This window comes from Rhodamnia argentea, chromosome 5 (genome assembly GCF_020921035.1).
Source record: "Rhodamnia argentea isolate NSW1041297 chromosome 5, ASM2092103v1, whole genome shotgun sequence".
Lineage (NCBI taxonomy): Eukaryota > Viridiplantae > Streptophyta > Magnoliopsida > Myrtales > Myrtaceae > Rhodamnia > Rhodamnia argentea.
In genome coordinates, this window is record NC_063154.1 from 6,101,194 (window position 1) to 6,127,514 (window position 26,321).

The window sequence follows — 26,321 nt, forward strand, 5'->3', positions numbered from 1 at the left end:
GAGATAAATTTCCACAGATTCATTATATTTTATATATGTAAATCCTGGCAACCAAATCGCAGATTTTTCATTTTTTGAGTAGCTGGTGGCCTGCCAACCTCAAATTCTTTCACATGATCAAATTTCAAATCGCCTTTCTATTAAAAGCCATGAATTATTTTTTGGGTCTTTTTTTTTTCCTTTCAATTTTTGTCCCGCCCGGCCGATCACTGGAGGTCAAAGATGGGATTGATGACCAGGTTCTGGTTCTGAACGGCTTGGAACTTGCCCCAGTTGTCCGCCACATGATGGGGAAAATGTCCACCCTGTGGTTTGTGGTCGGCACAGTCGTTTCCAGGGCCGTTGTTGCTTATGGTATTGTGGAAGTCAAAGATGGCACTGTAGTGATCCTCGGACAAGATGTGCGAGAATGGGGCCAAGTAGTCCATTTCCAGCAGATGGGTCAGTGAGAATGTCCTCGGGAATTTCAGCATTGGCGGGTCGGTGGCATCGAGATTCGGGCACGCTTTGTCGATGGCTTGGACATTGGGATTGGATTCCTCGATCCTGGGCTCCATTGTCTTGCCGGTTTGCCTCTTCTTGTAGATCCTGCACAGCACCCAATCGTCCAGCTGAAACAGACGCGATCAAAGGCCGAGCATGGTCAGCTGGACTAGTCATTTTCACAATAAAAACCCGGGAATCAAAACTTTCCAGTCGTTCGCTGGGGACTTACTCTCATCGACCCGCTCCGCTTCTTCGCCTGCCCCTTCACGTCGGTCAGCCGGTACTCGTGCATGATCCAGTCGGTCTTGGTCCCCTTGGGCGGGCGGCCCTTGTAGAACACGAGGGCCTTCTTGACCCCGACGTACTTGGACCCGCTGTGGATCGCCTTGTCCGTGCCCGTGGCCTTCCAGTACCCGGACAGGGTGGCCCGGTTGGGGCGCACCCCGTTCGGGTACTTCCGGTCCCGCGGCGTGAAGAAGTACCACTCGTTCTCCCAGAATTCTGCTTTCTCTACAAATCCAAGAAAGTAAAACCACTCATTAATCACCACACCACACCACACCGCACGCGCGCAATCAAATCATTTTCTTTCATGGTTGTTTTGGGGGGTTTCTAATTCTACAAGTTGGGGACCAACCAGGTAATTGCCAGGGATCAAACTTGTAGATATCAACTTCCGGGATGATGGCCACAGGGCAGGGCCTGGACATGGCCTGGTTCCTAAGGTAATGCATGATCAGTTCCTCATCAGTGGGGTGGAATCTGAACCCAGGAGGGAGGCCAGAGGAGCCAGAAGAAACAGACATGCCCTCCATTTTATTTTATTTTTTGCAGTGGGGATACAGATGGACACAAGAGCTCAAAGACAAATTTTGAGAAGATAATGGCTGATTAATTATTTCTTTAGCTGAGGATTGGTGATGATGATGGTAAGAGAGAGAGAGAGAGAGAGAGAGAGAGAGAGAGAGGAGGAGGAGGGGGAGCAAGCTATGGAGAGAAAGGAAGGCTGTGAAGAGAAACTAGGTTTTTGAAATATTGGAATGGAGAGGCCCCTGCCTTTTATTCGTGATGGATTTTGTCATCTTGTGGAGGAAGGTTGCATGGATTTGATTGGTGGGTGCTTTGACTTGAATTCCTCTTGAAAAAATTTGGATGGATGCTTTCTTATCCACAAGCTCGCTGAAGTAAGACAATTTGTCCTCACCCTTAGGTCCTTTTTTTTTTTTTTTTTGCGTTCTGTACTATGCTCGTGCTGTAATGTAATAACAAACCATGTTATAGATGAACCCTCCACTTCAGGAAAAAAAAAAGAGATTAAAAAACAATATCGTAGTCCCTAGTTCTACACGTCTTGTTATATTCGGACATAGAAAATTACAATCAAAGTCTTCCAAAAGCAGAAGGAAAAGGTGAGGAGACACCCTCGCTAAGATCCAAACGCATTCGTATGTTTTGCTTGACCGGCGCCAGGACAGTTTGACTTGATGAAAGGACAAAACTTCGAGCTTATCCGCTAATCTCGAAATGTAAGGCAGATGTTAATTTTGTTTAGTTTTGGTAGAACATGCTTTCAACCCGTACAGCAGTTGGCGTAAATTATGGGATTCCATAAAATAAAAAAAAATCAGCTCAAATCACGCATGTGTCCAAATATTTGAGAGACAGAGAGAGAGATGAATGAAACATCGGTCCTGGGTTGTTCGTGCATGGATAGTCCGAAACCCGATTCACACGGGTTTTCGAGGTTCGAACGTTTTCAAGCGTCGTGGTATGTGTGTGTGTGTGAAAAATCACGTAAACTTCCGGTGATTAGCGCGATGATTTGTGGCCCTCCACGCCCCTGCTTAAATTCGCCACTAGTTGGTTTGCTAAGAACCGATGGCATTTTCCAGGAATCCCACAGTGAAATCGGGTTCTGCATAATCCGCCAATAATTGGTGTTCGAAACTTAGACGAGCGACCGGCGCTTTTGACTGCTCTTATAATAAGCAGGTGCGATGATCTTTTTTTTTTTTTTTAAGTACGGGGCTGATGGGAAATCAAGTGCTTTAATTGGTTGGGGGATCATTGTTAAGGTGGAGGAGCTTCTTCTTGGCACAAAAGAGAGAGAGAGAGAGAGAGAGCGAGCTTTGATTGGGAGAAAGAAGCTTCTTGGAATTGGAGGTTTTCAGGTGACAATTGCGGTTATGATTCAATTCTTATCAGATTTGAGGGAGAGACTACTGACCAATTACTCTAGAACATGAAAGGAGGCCCTGTTGTTTTGCGTGTACAAATCTTGTCCTGCTCGACTAAAGAATACTACTCTCAATCCCCACGAGAAAAGAAACCTTGGACCGATGTTTCATGTCCTAAAAAGGGCATTGTCCAGCCTTGCCATCTTCGGCCCCCCAAAATAGGAGTTCTCGATTCTTGGTTCGATCCAATCCCATCCTGGAATTGGAAACTCGATCGAGATAATCGATTTGTGGGTGGTCCAATCATTCAACCGATCGCATTTTCTCGTGATTTGTCGTTAATTTTTTATTGTTAACAACATATTCATTAAGCCACCCCTCGTTAAATGCATCGCCTTGAAGTCATACTAATCATCTTAGGTTTAAATTCGGGGTCTCGAAGCCGCACGGAGGGTCGGAACGGATACTTATGTAGCTCGATTTTGGAAAAGGGATGGCCGGTCGAGAACGGATTACGTACACCGGAGTTGTACAGGACGAACCGGCCGGTCAGATTCGGGTTATCGGGACACACTTAGCCTTCCACTTATGCCATGAATTGACACCCCCAAAAGCGAGGATTAAGAAAATTCCTAATCTTTTTCGACACACGACAAAGGTCATTGGATAATCCCAATGGGCCATCCCATCGGGCAGCTGGAGCGGACGGCGGAGTCAAGCCATGTCCAAGAAGAGAGAGCGGCAAAACTGAAATGCTTTTCGGCGAAGGCAACGTCACTTTCGGTCCCCACTCTCCACCGCGCGACACGTGTCCACGGTCGTATTGACCGGTCCTGGATGAGCTATGCGACGATCGTCCTCCTTTCAAAGCTTGTGGTCCCTCGCCCTGCCACCTCAGTGTACGGGATCCCACCTGGTGGAGATCCGGCCGTCCATCTATTGTTTTCCCATTTATTATTATTATTATTATTTTTGGGTCACGTGTTGGTTTAAGGTACTTTGGATCGACACCAAAGCTTTCAATTTGTAAATGGCGTCGCGGTTATTGATGTTATAGCTACCTCGGATTTAAGTAGCCCGGTTAGATCTAAGCTAGCTAACCTCGTTTTACAAACGCGCCATCACGCTTGGATGAGGAAATTCCTCGGAGCCTTTTTTTTCCTTGTATAATGCGGATGGTAAGGTTAGGAATTGCGACATTTCATAAAGCTCCTTTTGTGTTTTTTTTTTTTTTTTACGGTGATCCAGGGGAACCCCGCACGGCCGGCACTTGAGGGGTAAACTCTGGGGGCAACACGTGCTAGCCACCACACACGTGCCACCGGTTAAGTCACCCCGCAACGCTCCCGGGATTTGAACACTCGACCTTTTGTGAGAGGAAGAGTGCACGAACCAACGGCGGCACCCAGGTAGGTGGTATAAAGCTCCTTTTATTTCGTGAAAATAACTTTCATAAAAATGTTGTTATGATTTTCTCGCAAAAAATAAACTAGTGAAGAAAAATATTTTTCACCTATGTAAAAAAAATTCCTTCAAAAGCGACGAAACTAAAAAATAATTGGGTTAATACCATGAAAAACCCTAAACCGGTACACCCGTGACAAATTTACCCCAAACTATTTTTTTGACCACGAAAAACCCCAAACCGGTACATATGTGACAAATTTACCCCAAACTATTTTTTTACCACCAAAAACCCTAAACTGGTATATTTGTGACAAATTTACCATAAACTAATTATTTTGACCACGAAATACCCTAAACCGGTACACATGTGACAAATTCACCCCCCGTTAAATCGTCACTTTGTTTTGGCTTTTGGTCCACTACGGTATGGGAGGACACAACCCTTGGTGCTCCACCCATCCGTGCGCTATGGATGGTGTCATCGTACAAGAAGAGACTACTGAAGGAAGGAGGTTCACGATTTGACATAAATAGGTAAGCCTTAGGGGCAACACCAGGCGAAGATCCCGACCATGGAGACCATGGGGATAACCCGGTAACAATGATACGGAAAGCAAGTCTTCGATCTTACAAAGAAAGGCGATGGCTCGAAGACCTCGTCTCTATTGCTTTTGCCTTCCACGAGACCAGCACTGTCGGATCCGAAGATCGCCTATCTCAAATTGATAAACCTGTAACAAATAGAGGGTTAAAACCCCATATTGGTATACCCATCAACTATCACATGTCACTAAATCAACAATTTGATAGTTAAATTTAATGAAAATTAACGGAGGGTAAATTTGTCACATATGTACCAGTTTAGGGTAAATTTGTCACGGGTGTACCGGTTTGAGATTTTTTGTGGTCAAAAAAATAATTTGGGGTAAATTTGTCACAAGTGTACCGGTTTGGGGTTTTCCATGGTATTAACCCAAAATAATTAAAAAGAAAGAAATTGTAAAAGGGAAGAGGAAGGTTAAATGAGGAACATGTTTATTTTCGTATTTTATTTATTTTTCAAAGATCCAAAAACTTATTTTTTTAATTTTTTTTATTTATCTCATTTTCTTTGTTTATTCTTTTATTTTCGTTTTTTCTATTCCCTTCTTCTTTTGTCGGTTGCCGGCTATGGCCAAGGCCGGCGACTAGCCACGTGCGAGGCGTCGCCGGCAAGCTCGGGCCTCACCGACATGTGGTGAGGCTCGAGCTCCCCTGCTGCCGGTTGCCGACGTAAAACGTGAATAGGAAAAAAGGAAAAAATTTTACTAAAACGAGAGGGAAAATTAAATCAGATTTTTCATACCAAACAGTGGAAAAAAAAATTCCAGTTTGTTTTTAAGTTTCAGCCAAATACTGAAAATATCGTCATTTTCCTAATAAATGACTTCCCGAAAAATATTTTTTAGAAACACCGCATTTTTCGCAAAACAAACAAAGCCTAAATGTGATATCTCCACGAGACATGCGGTGTCATTTATAATTAAGATAGGCTCTTAATTCATGGTCGTCTTGTGAGGTTACTGGTGATATTCCTTTTAAGAGCTTGGTCCATGCGAATTGCGCTGGATGGATTGTTCCCAGACAAACTAGACTCGTACCTGATTCGATGAAAGTGAGGAGTGATTGTCGTGATGAGAGGGTTAGGATGAGGTGCGGCTCTTGAACACCTGTAGGATGACGGATGGGGCATGAATGATCCAACCAATGCATCGAATAACGAAGTACCACTTAGTATTATAGATTTGACGAGGACATCACTTTGGTTAAGCAGGGAACTTTGTGACAAGTTTCACACTTTTCTTATCGACTTAATCGGTGCCGGATAAAATTTTTAATTTTTTTTTGAACTTTTTATTGTTTTTGCATTTTTTTTTTTACAACTTTGGGCCGGTGAGGTCGCCGCCACGAGGCAAGGGCCAATGCCCTCGTCGACCAACAAGCAAGGGTGTCGGCCCTCTTTTGCATATGGTAGTGGAGGCCCTCGCCCGTGGTCGAGAACCTCGCTAGCCCACAGTTGGAAAAACAAAGAAAGAAAAGAATTAGAATAAGGAATAGAAGAAGAAAGTAATAACATTTTTGGGAAAATCTAAAAAAAAATTAAAAATTATCCACGTCGGCACCCATCCCGCCACCTAGGATCATATGCGTCAATGTCAACGATTTTCGATCAAATTTGTCCAGATAGACTACATTGGAAAATAATCGTTAAAAGGTTCAACACTCAATTATCGCAATTAAAATATTTAGAATAGCCACAGATGCAATATGTTTAAGAATATTTTTGACACTTTTTCCATGCGATAACTTCTAGAGGAATGATAGAACTATGAAGCGCACGGTGCTTGATTACCAATTTCCTCCATTTAGCATAATGTTACGAGTCGCGTCCTCTATTTTGCGGATGGAACTTACCCGTTTTACAAATCGTTAATCTTCGACCCATTCCATGCTAACAATTTCGTTTAATTAAGGCTTGGAACTAATCCATGTGAACGAGAGTGAACGGTTCTTTTGATTCCCCGAACATTACCTAAGGATTACGAGAAGTCGGTATCATCCGACTCCCACTAACGACTCCGATCGCCACGTGTCGATCCCGAACTCGTTACGAGAACAACGCGAAGAGAATATGCTTTCGACCGACAAGTGAGGAGCCAAAGAGCCAGACGGTCTTTTGATTGGACCGTGCTTCACTAGCTCTCTGTTTTTGGCTAAAGCTTTTCGCCGTGTAGCGGCGTTGTCACTTTTGACCTCCCAACCCCTTTTTTCGAAACGTCCAGCCAGGATCGATCCATCCATCCTTCGGAATCCACGGACCGTCAGAGGGGTGAAACAAGGCGGGCGTCAACTCATCCCCGATTGTTTACACTTTCATCTTGAATCGAGAGATAAGAATTCGAAATCGAAGGCCGCGGATTTTCGGGGATTTAGTCTCGATGGGGACCCGAGATAGGAAACTTGCTGCGAGTATTCGGATCGGATTCTTTTCCCTCTTTTTATTTATGGTCCGATCGCGGCAATTTCTATTGGGCAGCTTGCGGTTAGGGTCGCAATCGTGTTCGATTTCCCTGATCTCCCTGAAAATCCCACAGGAATTTTTTTTTTCAAGCTCTCCCACCCGAGTGACGTGCCGAGTTTATCCACAAAGCTGAAGTCAAAACTAAGTTGCACGCTCGGGTTTGGTGGGGAATTTTTTTTTTTTTTTTTTGCGGGGGTGTTTCCTTTTGCGCACGTCGTATTCTAACATCTCTTCGGCAGATTCGTGGGTAAAGTGTCCAAAAGGGCATTAGGTCGTGCCACGTCCGAGGCGACGGGCTTTCCGGGAATTGATTCCCCCCCGTTTGATGTTGGAATATTCGGTGACATGAGGAGGCATCGGACGACATCGACAAAAGAGGCGCCCTGGAAGGAGGGCAAAGCGATGGCGTTTTCTTTATGTTTTCGTGACGACTGACGGGGCATTGGGCGTCAAGATTGAGTTAGATTATGTGGGTCGTGTGCTGCCGACAGTTTTCTGTTGTTTTCGATAGGGGAGGGGGTGTTGTTTTCGTCTTTGTGTTTTAAAATGAGGTCGTTTTGGATCTCTCGTGCGTTTGTTTAATCGGAAGCGATTGAAAACGAGCGTACTCCACGAGAGAGAGAGAGAGAGAGAGAGAGAGAGAGAGAGAGAGGGGCGTTTGATCCTATGGGGACGCAGCTTCGACGACCGTACATGAGCCGTCTTGGAGCACCTCGCGGGAGATTCTCGAACTGTTGGAAGGTTGGTTCGGGTGGCGTCGTTGAGATCTGCGTTCCCGTGCTCGGAAATTTTGAGGTCCCGCCGTGTCGGTGGCATGGTTATTGTCTAATCAATCTCCGACTCTTCGAACCTTAAACGCGGCATGATCAAAGTAAAGTTTCATGGAAAAAATTATGGCTATCTAATCAATTGGTGATCCTCAGGATCTTGGGTTCAAGTAGCGAGGTAACGGATCTAACTCCCACGAGTCGAAATCCTAGGGGCACAGATCCAAGTGCCCGTGGTCGTAAGTCGAGGATCCTAGCTCGAGTCCGAGGTGTATAGCACGACCACCAAGATCTAGGGTTGATACGACGACGATCGTTGTGGCGGCAGAGGTGAAGTTGAATGTCGAAAAAGGAATTGCGGTTTCCAGAAGCGTAAATTATTTTCAAGACATAAAGGATTAATTAGTCGGTTATCACGAAATGATTTGAAAAACGCTCATTTTCAGTATCGACTCGAATAAAAGAATAGAAAATAAGCGGACCTCGATTGAAGAAGTACACTTCATCAATATTCAATCTCTACTTAATTCGCTATTATTAGTCATGCCATTAGACTTTTATGCTAGTTTTGATGAGTGATCCCGAATCAAAGATAATAGTTTCGCTCCAAATTTTCCGATAAATTTGCCTGTTGAGCAGGTCAAATGGTAATGTCTTTTGTGGTCAACCGCATATTCGAGTACACGAACTTTCAATTTTCCCTTTGCCAAAAATATTTCGAATTAACGGAAAAGAATAAAGTCATCTAAACTTCGTTTTGCCCTTTTGTCCGTTTGTCTTTAGCCTGTGTTCATGCTCATAAACCCACACTTTTCCGTTTGACCAATAAAAAATCCACACCTCTCCTAGGAACAGCTTGTGAGTCCCCGGGCTGGGCTCGTGGTCGATCTTCGGGCGCCTAGCATCGAGCCTTGTCCGAACCGGCTGCCGATGGGCCGTCCTGGCCCATAATTAAGCCCAGCCATATTTGGGCCCGCCCAATCCACATGCTCGAGTTGGGAAGGCGCCCCAGCCTTGTCCGTACAGGCTTCTGATGATCGGGTCTGGCCCATAATTAAGCCCGGGACGACTTGGGCCAGCCCAATCCACATTCTCGCATTCGCGCTGCGGTCCCTGGCCCAGGAAGCTCCTTGTCCCGGCCCCTACTCAGGTTCTCCAGCCCGATAAATCCTTGGCCTGGTTTTTTTCCTAAAAATAAAGTCGACTTCGGAAATTTATGTATCTTTCTTGGCGACACAAAACGAAAAAAAGAAAGGACAAGAAAAAAAGGGTAAAAACTTTTGTAACCTTCGTCTTCCTTCTGCTGCACCTGCGTTCCTAGGGTTTCTGCCACTGCTGCTGAGTAATTGTTCCTCTGCAAGTACACACCAGTGCGCCTCCGAATTTCCCGTGAATTCGCTCTCACTAGGTGTCTCCGTCTACGCGAATTCTTCCGATACGGGGGATGGGTATCTTCTTCGTCCTGTAACTTGCGGAGCTGCTGGAATCGTTCATCGGCTTGTCTCCGCGATCGGCGCGGACTTGGATTAGTATTTGTTCCCGCGAGAGAGCATGTATTCCGCTAGAGGGAGTAATGCGTTTGGGCAACAATCGTATTCTGGCCAATCGGGATACGGTCAGAAGGTGAGTCAGGCGAGCCTTCTTATTTCAAATTCTGCATTTTTGTTCACGTTGGTATTGTCTGTCAGCATCTTCTTCGTCGTTCTCTTTAATTTGTAATTCGGAATTTGTTTATGTTGCTTCTTGGTTGTTGTTTCCATCGGGTGATGATGGCATGGTGGATGACGATGTTTCGGACCTTCACTAATTGATTGGGCAATAGTACGCTAGTCGATTTTTCGGCTTGTTAAAGCAGTTAAAGGAAATACAAGTTAGCTTCTGGAAATTTTGATCACAGAATCCCAGTGGGATAATTCGTATGGTGCGGGTTTGCATGGCAAAGAATGACGTGTATCGATTAGTAGTCAGGACATATCGCATGGAAGTAAAGCCTGTCCTCGTAGAGATTGTCAGAATCTGATCTTTTCTGAAGAGCGCAGGGTTCAAAGGCTCAACAAACTGTTTATTACTAGCTTCTATAAATGGGAACAGGGCCTTTGTGATGATTTTAGTATTGTGGTCACTTTCAATATTGCATTTTCATTGGTCCGAAACCATCTGACTGACAAAGTCGTAGACAAGCCTTGTAGTTTTGTTGACGATAGTTTCCTATGCTAGAGTTTCCTTGAATTAGAACTGCTTGTCTAAGGCTATGTTAATATAAGGGACTTTAAACTTGTGAAACATGAAGTTCTGTTGAGTCTAGTCTTATCATCTATCGTTTTCAGATGGGACCTGCATATTCGGGTGGCTCTGCTGGTGGACCTGATGGGGGCTCTCAATTGTCTTTGGCCTCTCAGCATTCATCAATCCGTGGTGCCTTGCAGGAAGCTGATGTTGGTGGATATAGGGCTCATCCTTCAGCTGCAGCTCATTACGGGGGACAGTATAGTTCTGTTTATGGCTCAGCTGGTTTGAGTGGAACTCAGCAGGTCAGTGCGAATTGCATGCGTATCTAATGTTGCTGATCTTCTGAATGATCCCATGCTTCAGTCGTCCTTCCTATTTGTTAGCTTTTAGTTTATGGTTATGCACCACTGGACACCAGGGTGCAATCCCTCCCATCGCACTTCCTTGATTGCTGTATGAATTCATTGGGCCAAATCCTGAATTTCTCATTTTTTCGTCGGACACTCTGTTTAATTGTCTGGCATATGTGATGAGAATCTCTTTGACTGTTGAATGATCTCCTTTCCTGATATCAAATTAACGCTGTGCATTGACGTGTCTAATAAAATGCTTTTGGGTAAAAGATTTGATCAATTTAATTCTTTCAAACTATTTTGTTGTCATGCATGTATTTTGTCCTTTCCTTCAATTTAATTCTTTCAAACTTTTTTGTTGTCATGCATGTATTTTGGCCTTTCCTGAGTCTTAGTCTCGATTTTCCTTTCCTTTAATGATTTTCTTAAAATATTGATGGCTTGTTGAACTCTGTGAATTGCATGAAAGTAGGGTATTCTACATTCAGGGGGTTTAACAATTTTGTAAGATGTTCTTGGTGGAAACAATGTGAATGGTAGATCCTACTGAATTGAAGTGGGTCCATGAATCTAAGAAATAGTGAGAAATCTTGATCTCTCTCAATACCTTTCTCAGTTCGAATTTCTTTTTCCTGATTTTGAAATGTAGTCTTGCATTTGAAACTAAACTTATAAAGCTTTAACCGAACTGTTTGAACATTCTTAAATGCCATGTCATTTTTCACAATTTTTCTTAATTCGTTTAAAGGAGGAGCTAATCATCTATTGATACATTTATTAGAAGATTGATGTAATTATATCGTACTATATTATGAATTTCCTGAAAGATTTTTTTCTTTGATTTCTGAATTCTTTTTTTGTATTTCTTTTTTCCCTTTTAAGATTAAAGGCGACTCCATCTTCTTCTTAGTTTTGATTTCTTTTGCTTTTATGTTTTTTTTCATGAAAATTTCTCAATTTTGTTGAGTTGATGTTGTGATTTATTATTTCATGATAATACAGAAGAAACCTTTTTTATGCTCAATGCAGTGAAGAAATATTATAATATCTTAGCTGAATCTAGTTAATACGATGAAGAAAATCTACAGTCATTTTTATGATTGCTTCTAATCCTTTTAAAGAAGGAGATAATCATTTATTGATGCAATAATTAGAAGAGCAATATGAATTTAATGTTCTATACTATGCCTTTTGTGGAAGAATTCTGTAAAACAAAATAATTTCAAAGGGGAAGCATCCCATGTACAAAATCATGAAGAAGACTGTTTCTATCAGTTCCTGTTGCCATAAGTGAAACAAAGTTATGCTAATGTACTTTTTTTCTGAAATACTTAAAATTTGTAAGTAAATTTTCTTTGTTTCTTGTTTTCTTCTTTCTAGGATTCGCAAAGAAAACATCACAATAGAAGAGTCTTATGAGGGGAATCAGTAGGATTGAATAAATTCTATATTATAGATGTATCTATAGAGAATTTAATACTTTATGCCATTTTTTTTCTTGAAGTTTTCTTTTGTCTTTACTTGTCGAGGCAGTTGGTCCTTTTAATGTTCAGCTTAATAGCGTTGAAGGTGTCAAATCCACCATGCTTTATGATACTGATAGTGCTCGAGTTATTATGTACTTATAATCTTCTTGTTCTAGCTTCCGGCACTCAGCAATAAAGGGGCTGCGCAGTCTGTTTTAGAAGGTCGCGGCAGCTACACCTCATCTATACCAGCTTCTCCTAAATTTGCATCCAGTGAATATGTCCCCTCATCCAACCATGGTTATGGTCGAAAAAATGAGGCATTATTTGCAGAAAAAGTTCCTGATTATCGTTCTTTAGAAAGGCGACAGTACGCTGAAAGACAAGGTGCCTATATTGGGAGAGAGGTGCAGACAGAGCCAACCAGAAGATTCACTGATTCTGTTGGTTATGGTCATCAGCGTCAGGTGTGTTGTTATCATTAGTTTTCCAATTCCTGCTGGATCAAATTGTTTTTGTGGTTCTATCGAAATTCAAATTAGTCTCTTGTAGGATTATAATTTTATAGACTTTTTTGTTGTTATTGCTTCTTTTTTTGATGATGAAATTTAAACTCGTCTCTTGCTTGACAAACATTCTTTGGAAGTTCATTCTTCACTTCTTTCTGTCTTGACAGTCTGAGATGTATGATCGCATGGATCGGACATCTTTACTTCGACAAGAACACTTGCTGAAAGCTCAATCACGCCATTCCACTGCACTTGATGGAAGCTCCAGGTAACTTTGGGTTACGCATGTTGCATCCACTTAGAGGGCATTTCCTTTATGGTACTTGCTGTTCAATATGCTATTCATTTTCTTTTCATATCTTGGGTCTACTGCCCAATTCACCTTACTTGCCCATCAACTGAGGCAGTGGTCCATGGTCTGCTCCAAAAAGTATGTTGGAAAAAACTTAATAAAACGGTGGAATATTTCTTACACCACTAAGTAGCAACACATTTCTGGCAGACAAAACGAATATCTTGCAGCAAGAGTTCCTACAAACCGACCTCTGGACCAAGATCTTGTGTCTTACGGAGGTCGAATGGATGCCGATCCTCAAAGCTTCTCAATGCTTGGTGCTCCCTCGTATGGTGGACCAAAAACACCGTCAATATTAGGGGCAGTTCCGAGAAGAAATGTGGATGATCTCATTTATGGGCAAAGTTCTTTGAATCCTGGTTATGGCGTGAGCCTGCCTCCTGGGAGGGACTATACTACTGGAAAAGGGCTTCATGGTAGTGAGTCCGATTACTCGAGTAGCGTACTATCACGTGGTAGTCATCCTCGGATTGAAGAACACAAGGATGACAGGGCTAGTTATCTTCGAGAATTTGAATTAAGAGAGGAAGAGCGCCACAAGGAGCGGCTAAGAGAGAGAGAGAGAGAAAGAGAAAGGGAGAAGGAACGTCAACGTGAACGAGAACGTGAACGGGAGCGGGAGCGTGAACGGGAGCGCGAACGAGAACGTGAACGTGAACGTGAAAGAGCTCGAGAAAGGGAACACTTGTCGGAGAAACGAGACAAGGAAAAAGAAAGAGAGCGAAAGCGTTTATCGGAGACCGGACGAGAACGGACTCCTCCGAGGGCCTCAAAGGACCGACGAGGTTCTTCTTTGACAAAGGAAGGCAGATCTTTGCGACGAGATTCTCCATATCACGAAGCTTCAAATAGGTGGACCTTGATGATTTACTTTGCGTCCTGCTCTAGTCTGAATATATACCTACTCGGTTTCCTGTGCCCTCATGACTAACTTGTTCCTGTTCTGTCATTCTGAAGGCGTCCTTCACCTGTTAAACAAATAAGGAGAGAATATGTCTGCAAGGTAAAGAAAAGGAACGCAAGGATTGTCTTATTCATCATTCATTTAAGAGATTATCTTCCTCTGGAGATCTGCGGCTGCTGAGGGGAAGATTGCTTTTGCTTTGGGATTTCCTGTGTTACTCCTGGCCAAGTGGCTTCTCGCTTTGCTTTATCTATTATTCCGAGTTCTAAACCTGGAATACAACGATTGTTGAAGAATCTGAAAGGACCTCTCTTCTGAAATGCTCCATCTCTTTGCTTTTCTAGTGCTACTTTGCCGTTCATCATCACTTTACCTCTGTCCGCACGTTTCTTTCTCTCCAAATCTCTTCATCGTTCACTCTGCTCAAAGTTTCCAGCCCTATCTTGCGTCTCTCCAGTCCTATAAGTCCTCTACATGCTTTTTTGGAATGGTGCTTCTTTTACGAGAGTTGATCCAAAAATTGAAGCTGGCCCGTTAATTTGAATCTTATTAACCAGTAAAGACAAACTTTGTCTTAGCTTAAAAATAGCTTGTTGACCGGAGAGTTTTCTCTACGGAGCTGCATCATTTATCACTTGTATCAACTGTCTTTCGAACTAGTTGAGATTTTACTGTGGTTTCAATGCCAATATTTCCACGTAAGTGTTCTTACATGTTGAACACATATGTTCTGCGATTTGGGACCATTTCTTATCTTTCTTTCCCTCTCGATCATCCCCATAAAAAAAGATATGTACATATGCGCATGCGCATATCTATTGATATACTTCTGTGGATATCATGCGAAGGTCATTTTGCTACTCCCGACAGAATTAGAAATTTGTGCTTAAAGAGATAGTGGGAGAGACTAGTGAGCCTCGGATAAAAGAGTCTTCCTTATTGGTTTCTGGTGAAGAATAGTCTCAGAGACTAATAAGCCTTGGATAAATTCATTGTCCTTGTTTGGTTTCTGATGCAATTTGTTGTTTTTTATGAATTAAGCTCTTGCCATTTTCATTTGCAGGTCTACTCATCCAGTTTTGTAGCTGTAGAAAGGGATTATATCTCTCTGGATAAACGCTATCCAAGACTTTTTGTATCTCCAGAATTTTCCAAGGTTTGCAGTTTTATTTGGTCTTTCTTTTGGTGAGATAAAAATTTTAAGTGATTGAATGTGCTCTTACTTGAACCTTATCGTGTTTAAGGTGGTGGTGAGTTGGCCTACGGATTGCCTTAAGCTCTCATTTCATACCCCCGTCAGGTACCTTGTGTTGTCTATTCTATTCATGCTATTTTATTTTGCTTCTAGTACTTTGTACTGGAAATTGTGGAATTAATAATCTTCCATTAGGATTGTATGAACTGTTTGAAACATTCCTCCAGTTATTAAAGATTTTCTCAAGACCCAAAGATGGTTGATTGTCTCTTTATAGTGGGTGTGAATGATATTTTGATGAAATGAGTATCTTCTTGACTGGGACAGTTTTGAGCACGACTTTCTTGAAGATGAGAGTGCAGCTGAACCAAAAGAGTTAACCACCAAAGTTCCCTTCAAAGACTTAGAACAACCAGTACATCGAGATATCGTCTGGAATGCTAAGGTATGTTGTTCCTAGAGCTTGGACTTGTAGCCCACCTGATTTTCCACTTTTTTTAAATGGAAATGATGATTCCTGTAGCATTTGGCATACTGCAATTAATTGAGTACATATTTATGCTGTCTTGACAATTCAATATGTTGACATACACTCCAAGCCAAGGACCAAATTTTAGGTTCAAGTATAGTGCCTAGAGGTTTATTGTTAGTAATCAGTCATTAACTTTGCTTGTGAATACTGTTACATGCTTCCATTTATATCTGTGTCTGTGGGATTGATTGAAGGATTGAGTGTGTCAGCTTTGTCGTCAAGTGCTCAGTTTGCATTTTGACTGGTAGCCATAGAATAGAAATGAGGTCTGCAGAAGATTGTTTGCTAGTGAAAAAGGAAGAAAGTATAAAATCCATTAATCGTAATCGGCAGTATTTCTGGGATGTTTGTTCTTGAATCAGGTCGTTATCTTGTCAAAGTTCAATCTCCATGTTTTTTTGTTAATGTTTGCTACTTGGAACTGCAAATGTTATTATAATTTCTTGGACATTCCTGTTTAGGAACTTCGTTTTAGGATGAAATGATGATGTAGTGGATCAGCTACGGAGGTTTTTGGACTTCCTAGTTCATGCAAGCAAAGCAAACTCTATTGTCTGCATAAACACAATAGTATTATTGCGAAAGGGCAGCCTGGTTCACCATGCTCTTGCTATGCGTGGGGGCCAGGGAAGGGTTGGACGACTAGTGTACACTGCCTTACCTTGCAATTGCACGACGCTGTTTCCATGGCTCAAACCTATGACCTACGAGTCATTGGATGACAACTTTGTCATTAGGCCAAGGCTCCCCTTCACAATATTATTATATGAAAGAAATAATTTTTTTTGGTAATATTGGGGTCAACAATCTTATTGTGAGTTTTTTTGGTTGCCATTGTAAGCCATTTATTAATGTCTTCTAGCATATAGGGTCAGTACTGATAAGTTGCTTTAGAGTTTCAACTCGTCGATGCCCTTTGCCTACCTGTTTACATGTTAAATTTATACCCACTTGCAAATATATCGTTGTTGCACCTTCTCGCCAATGTATTTGAGCATTTCCAAAAGCCACTAATATCTTATAGCATATAGGGTCAGTACTGATAAGTTGCATAAGAGTTTCAACTCGTCGATACCCTTTTCCTACCTGTTTACATGTTAAATTTATACCCACTTGCAAATTCATCGTAGTTGCACCTTCTCGCCAATGTATTTGAGCATTTCCAAAAGCCATTATAAACGAGTTTTCCTTGCGTTGGGGAGCCACAGCTATAGTTTCTCTTGAATAAATTTTGATATTCACATTCATGAATATTTCTTGTGGCAGCATGTGTCTTAAGTCATTGTCTTCATAAGGAACTGCTCTACATTTCCTTCCATGATTCCAACCTGAATGCAATGCCAATGAATTTACTCTTAGAGCATTTTTTTTTCCCATTTTTTGCTCTTCGAGGTTAGGCGGTGTTTTTCCCTTGCCTTTCTTCCTTCTCCTATTTCGCTGTCTCTGAACCACTCTGTCGATCCGCCATTTCGTCTTACATTTTTCGCCCTCTGGTCTTTAAGTTTCTCTTTTGCTTCATTCGCATCCCCCTTGAATCTGCAATTGCAAGAATCTGTCCTCAATCTACTCAAAAGGAACACTTGTACCTTAGTCTTCCTTCCTTCGACCTTAGAAGTCCCGGTCGGAATTGAATACGACCATTTGTATCCCTCTTCATATTCAAATGGGAGACGAACCAATTTACTTTTTGTTGGATTTGATTCCGTTGGGATTGGTGGGGGGTCTGATTTGCTGAGACTCATTTCTAAATCTTATTGATGCTTTTGTAGTCACAAAACTTTCTAACAATCTTAGGACACAGACAGGTCAAATTTGTGATTCTGTTAATTTATATCATTGTGCAATTTGAGAAGCTCTTGTGGATTGAACACCCTGTTGCAATTAGTGCTGCATTTTTGCCCTAACATGTGCTGTTTGATGCTGGCGTAGGTGATTCTGATGAGTGGACTGAGCAGGAGCGCTCTGGAGAATCTATCATCTGATAAGAACTTTGGTGATCATGTTCCACATATTTGTAGCATTTTAAGGTTTGCTGTTCTTAAGAAGGATCATTCTTTCATGGCAATTGGTGGACCGTGGAATTGTAGTGATGGCAGCGATCCATCTGTTGATGATTCTTCTTTAATACAGACGGCCCTTAGGTTTGTCTTCTCTTTCATTTGCTTTTTGTTTTTTGGTTTTTAAGATAAATGTGCTTTGTAAATCATTAAAATGCTTTGGACCAAAAAAAAAAAAAAAATCATTAAAATGCTGTAAATGTTCAGATATGCTAAAGATATCACTCAGCTTGATTTGCAGAGTTGTCGCCATTGGCATCGTTTCCTTGAGGTAACTTGCTTCTTCTTCTTCTTCATTTTTATTTTTATTTTTTTATTATTTATTTAAATTTGGAAATTTGGTATCCCACCTAGCCCAAATAATAGGCACCCTTCCAAGAAAAAAAAAAAAAAGAGGTGGAATTCAAACATCCCAAGGTCATATGTGCTTGTAATGATGGTTAACATCGGTCATATCTCATTCTAGCTCCCAGCGGACATTCTGTCAGCCCATAGAGCATGCTGTTATCTAATCACGTCTCTATATACTAAAAATATATGGCGCTGTCTATTGCCTTGTCTGTGGGATCAAGCTTATGTGAACTCCGCTTACCTTGTCAAGCAGTGTTGTGTCCGAAGCATTGGTTTGCCCTGTTTTATAGTGTGTATGTGAATTCATGGTTAAATGACAGTGTTCATTGATATACCTTCTAACATGCATATGTGTAAGCATGCGTGCATGTATTTGTGAGCTCATGCGCTCAAATTTGTTTCATACCTTCTTATACTTTTACATTACAGATACATTACGATCGAATTGGGAAGGATGGCCTATTTAGCCATAAAGAGATCACTGTACTCTTTGTCCCAGACTTGTCGGACTGTCTTCCTTCACTGGAGACATGGAGGCAGCAGTGGTTGGCTCACAAGAATGTTGTTGCTGAGAGAGAACGGAGAAGAAATTTAAAAGAAGAGGTTTGTGTTTTTTGTTAAGGCTGTGGTTTATTAGCATTGGCTTACGCAAGACAATTAGGACATGAACAGAAGTTGCTTTTCAATTGAATGTGCTGGTCTTTATTCATGTAAAAGTGAGGCCGTAAATGCAAAATCCGGTGTCATTGGGTGCTTACTGCATCTTTATGCCTTATTTGAAAAGTTCTTCTGCCTTAATGCTCATCCACTAATTCTTGACTCTGTCATCTATTCACATTACTACTACTCTCTTTATTTATCTTTGTTAAATATGTTTCCATCAGTTCTCTTTTAATCAGCGGCACCTGCACATGCTGCTGATTCATGCATCTATATGAAGAATTTCATATACAATAGAAGTATGATGGAAAAAGTGAATGGCGTCCTTTCCTTACCAAACCTTTTGTTTCATTCAGTTTGACTTTGACCTAGATTCTTCAGTAACAGCTTATTGGTGAATGTTATTTTATGTGGCCCTAGATAGGGTACTTCCTCAGTCTTTCATTAATCTAACTGAAGTGGTCAACATGCAATGTAATGCTTTCATGGGTGGGTGAAACTAAAAGGACTATGCTATTGTATCAGTGTTCTGTTGCTTCATATTTGGACAGTGTTTTGCTGGAGATTGGTATGGTCATGAATTCATGGACTCCAACTGAGATCACATACCATGTGACTGGCAAGTCAAAAGAGCGACAGCTTGTTTTGGGGGATTAGAAAGAAGAACCTGACTAAGCCTGAATGGTCTTTTATTATGGGGCCAAATAAGTTGCACTTTTGATCGAGACATTAGGTTTGGATTTAACCTGCATTGTTGATGAACTGATCTGATGTTCCAATTCAAGTACATTGAACTCGGTATGAAACCTCAGCAAGTTCCGTCTCCGTAAAGTTTGATAGGAAAAGGAAAAAAATTAGTTTCACCTTTAATTGCTTCCTGAAGTATGAAAGTACCATCGTCGCGTTTCCATTATGACTCAGGTAATTGCATATTTGAGGAACTTAGTCCTGGTGGTGGAAGTTAGCAGTGTTGACAGGTTTTGCTCTTAGTTTGGTTTTGTCCAATGGGCTCCATGCATTCTGTATTTGATGCCTCATCTGTCCAATTGATGGTATTTTTTTTTTTTTGGGTCAGAATTTTGATGGTAGTTGACTTAGCATCAGTTTGAAGAGGCAGTGATGATAAATGCATAGTATTGCTTGTGTAGCTTGATATGTGCGTTTTTAGCATCTTTTATTCGCCAATTATCAATGAAGTGGAACACGAGGAGTCTTTTACTGGTATTCTAAAATCAGAATTTTATTGCAGAGATCTGGAGATAGGATGGAGGGGACCAAAGGTGAGTGAAATTTGCAAAAAATTCCTTATGTTGTCACATGTTTCGCTAACATGCATGCTGTTGTTTTTGTTTTGCTCTCTTAATAGACAAGGGTTTAAGCTCCTTAAAAGATTCAAAAGTGGTTAGCAAATCTGAGAAAAACAATGGAACTTCCGGTGAGAACGGGAATGGTGATCAGAAAGACAAGGATGCCGTTTTTGTCCAAGGAGGTGAAACTGAAGAAAGGAGTGGCGAACATGAGAAAAAGGATGCGGATGAAACGGCTGAGGTTGACAAGGATGCAAAAGTAAAAGAATCAGGAGAAACCACTGGTGCTCAGGCAGCTGGCGCTGTCAAGACTGGGAAGAAGAAGATAATACGGAAGATTGTAAAACAGAAGGCTGCAGACAAGAAGGTTATAATGGAGAAAAGCGATGGTAAACAGAGTGACAAGCTTGATAAGGATGCTGGAGATGGTAACACAAAATCAGAGACGGCAAGTGTGCAGAATGAACCATCTATTGGTGTCAAAACTTTTATCAGGAAAAAGGTGGTAAAGAAAGTTCCTGTGGTTAAAGAAGGCGTGCAGTCTGAGGTGAAAGCTGACATGGAGACAGATTGCGCTGAAGGGGAATCTCAGGAGAAAACTGATCCTGATATTGCCATGGTCGGGCAAGATAGCGGTGCAAAGACAACCGTAAAGAGGAAAATAATTAAGAAAGTACCTAAGAAGAAGGTCGTTGATGGGGAAGCCAATGTTGGGGTGGCTGATTCTAAGAAAGATGGTGGTGAACAAATTGTTGTCCAGGAAGGGAAAATGGATAAGCCTGTTGCTGACACCAAATGTCAGGTGAGCGAAGTTAACAAATCGAAGAAGAAAGTAATTAGCAAGAAAAACTCACAAGCATCAGTTCCTGAGAAGCAGAATACTTCAAAGACTTCAGAAGCAGCAGAAAGTGCGGTCAATGAGGAGGAAAAGGAGGATGAAAAGGGAGTTGAAGAGAAAATTGTCTCCAGCTCTAAAGCTGAGGGCGAAGCTGAGAAGCAAAAAGCTTCTGAGAAAGATGTTCATAAGGATAAGAATTTGAGAGAAGGGGAGTCAAAGAATGATGAGGAGAAAAAAGATGCAAATCAGAAAGATGAATCTATGAGAAAATTGGATGAAGATACAAGGGCAAAGAGAAAGATTGAAGAACCTCCCCGCCCAGGCCTGATTCTACAAACAAAAGGTCCCAAGGGTTCTAAAGTAGGTTGACCGTGAGAGTTTCTTATTATCATGATAACTATGTATGTTTTGTGTCAGTGTCAAACATCAGCTTACCTTCTGGTACTTTGCACTGTTAATTGTTGCAGTTGCGTTCATTATCACTTTCACTTGATTCCCTCTTGGACTATTCTGACAAGGATGCTGAAGAATCAAACTTTGAGGTGAGCTCCTTGGCTTCAACACGTGACACCTATCTGATCTGCCTTTGTGTACGAGTGTGGACTAACAATGGTCTTGTGTTCTTACTAGTTCTTTTTGATGCATGAGATACAAAATTCTTTGTTTGTTGTTGTAGCTTTCAGTATTTGCGGAATCACTTTATGAGATGCTCCAATATCAGATGGGATGTCGTCTCTTTAACTTTTTGCAGGTATGTTTGGTCGAGTCCTTTGCCTTTTCCACCTCTGGTCTGAATAAAATGCATGAGTTGAATGAATAGCTAAATGTTCTACTCCTTTCGTGTGCTGATTTCAAATCAAGAAACTGCGTACAAAATTTATTACGAAAAGAAATGAGCGCAAGAGGAGGCGAGAAGAAACTCAAGGGTCAGGACATTACAAAAAAGCACCAAAACAATTGAAGACTTTTGAACTCCCTCCAGAAAGCAAATCAGCTACTCTTGAGACAGCTGATGTTTCTGCTAAACCAGATGATGAAAAGACTAAGGACAAAGATGATACCAATGACAATGTTGATGATCAGAGCATGAATGAAGGAGCAGATAATAATGAGGATTTAGAGGAAGATCCTGAAGAAGATCCCGAAGAGTTTGATGAAATGGAGGAAACAGCATCCCAACTTGAGACTTCTAAAGAGGCAAGCCAAGCTTTCTTGTTATGCTTGTTTGTTTCTTGTTCTGAAATTAGATGATTGTTCTGTGTGAGCCAGTGCTTTGCATCTTGTTACTTCAATCTTTGGATATTTTTCATGCAATTGTCTAATTGCTTTCGAATTTGATTCTTGAAGGCATCTGAGCAAGTGGATAATAGTGATGTCAATACTGGGCCTGAAAAGGTTGGTTGGGACAAAGAGAGCGGAGCAGAGGAACCGGCGAAGGATAAGGAATCTGCAAAGGACAAATCTAGTGCGACAACTCCCGGGTCTAAGCCAGATCATGATACTAGCGCACCAGGAAAAGGAGAGGAAGTGGGAACAGGGACGAAACAAGCAGCTGATGAGGATAGTGTGGTCAATAAGGAATTACTGCAGGCATGTCTGCTGCCTCATTTTTTTTTTTTTGTCTGCTTTTATTTGAATTTTTTATTCATATTATAGTTTAATATATTTTCAGTTTCTTAATTTATTGGATTTTTATTTGCTTCGTCTTCAAGTGATACTAATTCTCTTACGGTCATTTTAACTGGGAACAGGCTTTCAGGTTCTTTGACAGAAACCGAGTTGGATACGTAAAGGTGCGTAGAAATTCTCCTTTCCCTTGTTACTTTATAATTCATCAGGGAGAGTGAGGGGCTGTCCTTCCCTTTTTTTAGGTTGAAGATATGAGGTTGATCATTCACAGCTTAGGGAAGTTCGTATCGCATAGAGATGTCAAGGTAAGAAATTGCATGCCATTATTTTTTGTGTAGGGATTTAATTCCTCCTTTATATTTGATTTCCTTGGTACTGTGAGTTTTGGGCTCGACTGAATGTACTTTTTTTTTTCCCTTTTGACTCTTCTCTTAAATCAGGAGCTAGTGGCATGCGCGTTATGGGAGAGCAATACTGGAAGAGACGACCGCATTCTCTATGAGAAGCTCGTTAGAATGTGTGATGTTTGAGACCAAGGAAACTCCTCTTCCCATAGATTGGGAATTGTTCCGGAATTTCTTCAGGGGCGATATCATCTTGAGCTCTCAGGAGCATGCACACCTTTCATTTGGTAATTGCACTCGAGGTTCCAATTTTATTCGTGATCAAATAATGTAGTATGGCCATTATATCGTGTGATTTTTCATCTCTTGATTAACTGCGGGTACAACTCGTATAGTTGTGGATTTTTGCGAGGAATAGGTCGGTATATCTGAATACTACTCAGTCCTGATCGGTTCTTGAATTAGCCATTTAATGGCAAAGGTTAAACCCTTCGTGTGAACATATTTCATGAAAAATACGGTTTCAAAATAGTCCAAATGTCTAGTAACCTGATGGTCCGGCTGATGCGCCTTCGCCGGAGACGGCTTCGTTATTTCTAAAATGCAATGAGGTCTTGGCTATACTTAGTTTAGTTGGGATGATTATACAAATGGCCTTTGCCCAATGTACAAAGTCAATGAAATTTTGGCTCAATATGTATCGTGTCTTTGAACTTTCAATGTAAACGCAGTTTCTCAGTTTTTGGTAAATTGTCAATCTAATTTTTAAAGTATATGAAAGTATCTAATGTTATCTTAGTTGACGAAATTTGTTGATTTGGTTTTCAATATGGTAAGTTTGACCGGGCTAAAAAAAATGACTTTACACTTGGATTATTCGTGTAAAATATTGAACTCCAATCAAGATAAAATTATCCAGGTCATCAAACAATATAGGTAAATTATATTTCCAAATAAAACAAATTAAAAGGATCATCATATTTTAGTTTTGAGTTGAATATTAAGTACACATATCAAACCTTAATGGTCTATATTGAATAAATTAGAAGTGCAAGGACATGTTAATTAGGGGTGATTAGTTCTTGCTTCGGTCCAGTTTCACGCGGTTCAATTATTAATCGGTTGAGTTTTTTTTTTTTTTTGGTTGTGATTCGTCATTAAAGTTGTGGACTCGTAAGTAAACAATGACGTCACCACGCAAATGCCGACCCCCCACGCGAGATCGCTTTCCCTGGCGTTGTCATATATTTTCCTCCCCCGATCCTTCAGCCGCGAGAAACGGACAAATTCCCTCAAAGCCTCCTCCTCCTTTACACACACAGCGACTTAAATGGTGAAGCAACAAGGTTGAAGTTTCGGTACAGAGAGCTCGAGCGAGCTCCTGCGAAATGCTTTCAAGCTTCAATGGATGGTTATCTTCTTCCTTCCTTCGTTTCTTGCTTCTTGGCCGGTTTGAGGGATTGAGGTGGGAGGGGGGGACCACTCAGTCGTCGTCTTCGTCGTCTCAGATGGGAGGGAAATATCGGTAACATTTAGGAAATTTTTTTTCTGATTAGATCCAATTCCTCATTGGAATCGGGAACTAGACCACACCAACCGGTTCCATCTAGTTTAGGTAGTTCTCAATTCGATCGATTCATTATGCTCAGCCTTAATGTTAACCGTCTCTCACTGTCTGTCTTTTTATAGTCCTCAACTTTGGTTTTACTTGATTATTGTAATAGCGGATGAGTTTTGTTTCCAATGATTTTTCATCACGTTCTTCCTCTTCCTTTTCTATAACAGCATGTTCAACAAAAAAAACAAAAAACAAAGGAACAAAAAAAAAAAAAACGCGGTCGAGTATATACATCATAAATGTAATAACAACCAAAGAGACGTACTGTCGCGGACAAGTTACTAATTTCAGGTTTTGTAATTATTCTAGTTAAGTTCCATTGTCCAAATAGTACGAGTTGCGACCCACCTCTACATCGTGTGGTAAGTACTTTAGCAATGTGAGATGGTTACATGTAGGGTCGGACATGGGTCTCTAATAGATGGGTCAAAAAATGGATTAAACAAATTAATTTGGATCGGTTCATTTTCAACCCGACCGGCCGACTCTAGCCCTTGTCACCGCTTGTCGGGGGCATGATTTCGGGATTTTCTAAGACTTGGCTCAATAGTACTTTTGTACAGTGAATGCGAATGATCTCCTGGACATATGAAGAGTCGGGCTAACACCATCTTAACCAAAAGGGACGAGGAATTTTTGGGCAATTAGGCTTGACAAGGAAAAGAGAGGTCGTGTCACTAATTTGTTTTTTTTACCCCGTTCTTCCCTGTTTCCATATTTGAAAAGTATGCAGGGCATTAAATGCTGAACACAGACCCTTTTTGTTGTGGTGGGGGGGAAGGCAAATGGGGACCCGTGGGTCGCTATGTATCACGTGCGAGGCAATTTATTACACCGTACCTCGTACAAAAAGCGACCGATCACGGACCCGCAAATCATGGGACCGGTGGTACGGTCCTTCTCCTCCCCCCACTCCGCTCTTCTTCTGAAGGAGGCGACGAAAGGAAATTCCAGCAATCTCTTTCAACTCGAATTTTGGGTCCGAGTTCTCGATCTCTGATTCCGGATACGGAATTTCGCATAGTTAATCACGGCGACGTCCATAATTTAGGCTTGGAATTCGAGCTCGAATTGTTCGTGTGTCATCCACGCATTTGTAAATGTTGGATATTAGTCGTCTTTGACGTGGATGGAGCAGATCGAATCGTATCATCTCTTCTTCTTTGAGTACCTCTGGGGATTAAGTCTGCCAAAACCGTGGGCGGGAAGTTAACTCAGTATAATTGAACCGGGTGATTTGACCCGCTGCCGTAACCCAAAAGGCCAAAAAAAAAAAAAAAACAGGGTGGAATCGTTTCTAATATTGAAGTTCCCTATTAGCATTTCTATGGCAATCGCTGTTTTTAAGATTGAACTTTGTATATGTTACCTAATGAGAGGTAAATCTCGCCTTGCCGATACACGTGTTCTTATGGATCTCGACTTTATTGACTTCCTTACAATTTTGCTGATCTTATACCGTTACAAAATCTAAGGAGTTGCATGTAACGCTTTCGCTTCGGATTTCTCTCGCTAGAAGTCAATCGACAAGTAAAATCCATTTGGTAAAAACCTTGTCGAAGTAGAAATCCGTTTGGTAAAAAAATTGACTTATGGTAGGATTTTTAACTTATGGCAAGGTTTTTGGCCAACTTTGAGAAGTAATTTTTTTTTACTTCTCCGCTTTAGAATCACTTTTTCGATCACACCGACCTCTGTTCGCCCACCTCCGCCGGTCGACCGTTGAAGATTTTGTTAATAATGTTTCAAAAGTAGAAATTTTCAACCGTTACCAAACGAATTTTTCTTATCAGAAGTCAATCTGAAGCAAAAGTAGAAAAATCAAATTCCGCTTTTGAGGAGAAGTAGAGAAATCAACCTTCGGTCGGAAGTTGATTTCTGATAAAGAAGTGTTACCATGCGCGCCTTAAGAGAGCAATTCTAGCATGTATCGCCAATGCAAAATATATTTACGCAAGTAGCCCCACACATCATTAATTTAACAAGTAAAAAATTATTCAAAAAGTCATAAACTTATTACGCGGCGGTCAATTTAGATCTAAACTTTTTAAGTTGTTAATTTAATCATAGATATTT

At 41.2% G+C, this 26,321-nt stretch overlaps 2 protein-coding genes across 2 annotated transcripts; one reads left to right on the forward strand and one right to left on the reverse strand.

The window, feature by feature from the left end:
- On the reverse strand, positions 1–1,482 carry LOC115751984 (NAC domain-containing protein 1-like). The gene is made up of 3 exons (XM_030689995.2): positions 1,124–1,482; positions 716–996; positions 1–611 (listed from the first exon to the last, which is right to left on the reverse strand). Exons 1-3 carry the CDS (start codon positions 1,299–1,301, stop codon positions 207–209), a joined length of 864 nt encoding a protein of 287 aa, XP_030545855.1. The 5' UTR covers positions 1,302–1,482; the 3' UTR covers positions 1–206.
- Positions 1,483–9,129: 7,647 nt separating this feature from the next.
- LOC115751110 (protein SHORT ROOT IN SALT MEDIUM 1) lies at positions 9,130–23,246 on the forward strand. The gene is made up of 21 exons (XM_030688833.2): positions 9,130–9,521; positions 10,226–10,429; positions 12,123–12,413; positions 12,623–12,723; positions 12,958–13,662; positions 13,768–13,813; positions 14,778–14,870; positions 14,959–15,014; positions 15,237–15,354; positions 17,371–17,582; positions 17,706–17,769; positions 18,279–18,452; positions 19,759–19,789; positions 19,876–21,014; positions 21,122–21,196; positions 21,331–21,405; positions 21,516–21,851; positions 22,002–22,244; positions 22,406–22,447; positions 22,526–22,588; positions 22,724–23,246. Exons 1-21 carry the CDS (start codon positions 9,450–9,452, stop codon positions 22,811–22,813), a joined length of 4,230 nt encoding a protein of 1,409 aa, XP_030544693.2. The 5' UTR covers positions 9,130–9,449; the 3' UTR covers positions 22,814–23,246.
- Positions 23,247–26,321: the final 3,075 nt, after the last annotated feature.

Bases quoted from the DNA above. Each gene is read 5' to 3' on its own strand.
- LOC115751984 (XM_030689995.2), bottom strand. From the start codon at position 1,301: ATGGAGGGCATGTCTGTTTCTTCTGGCTCCTCTGGCCTCCCTCCTGGG. The intron at 997-1,123 runs GTTGGTCCCCAA...TTGGATTTGTAG, and splicing joins TGATCCCTGGCAATTACCTG to AGAAAGCAGAATTCTGGGAG. The intron at 612-715 runs GTAAGTCCCCAG...CGTCTGTTTCAG, and splicing joins AGCGGAGCGGGTCGATGAGA to CTGGACGATTGGGTGCTGTG.
- LOC115751110 (XM_030688833.2), top strand. From the start codon at position 9,450: ATGTATTCCGCTAGAGGGAGTAATGCGTTTGGGCAACAATCGTATTCT. The intron at 12,724-12,957 runs GTAACTTTGGGT...CATTTCTGGCAG, and splicing joins GCACTTGATGGAAGCTCCAG to ACAAAACGAATATCTTGCAG. The intron at 22,448-22,525 runs GTGCGTAGAAAT...CCCTTTTTTTAG, and splicing joins ACCGAGTTGGATACGTAAAG to GTTGAAGATATGAGGTTGAT.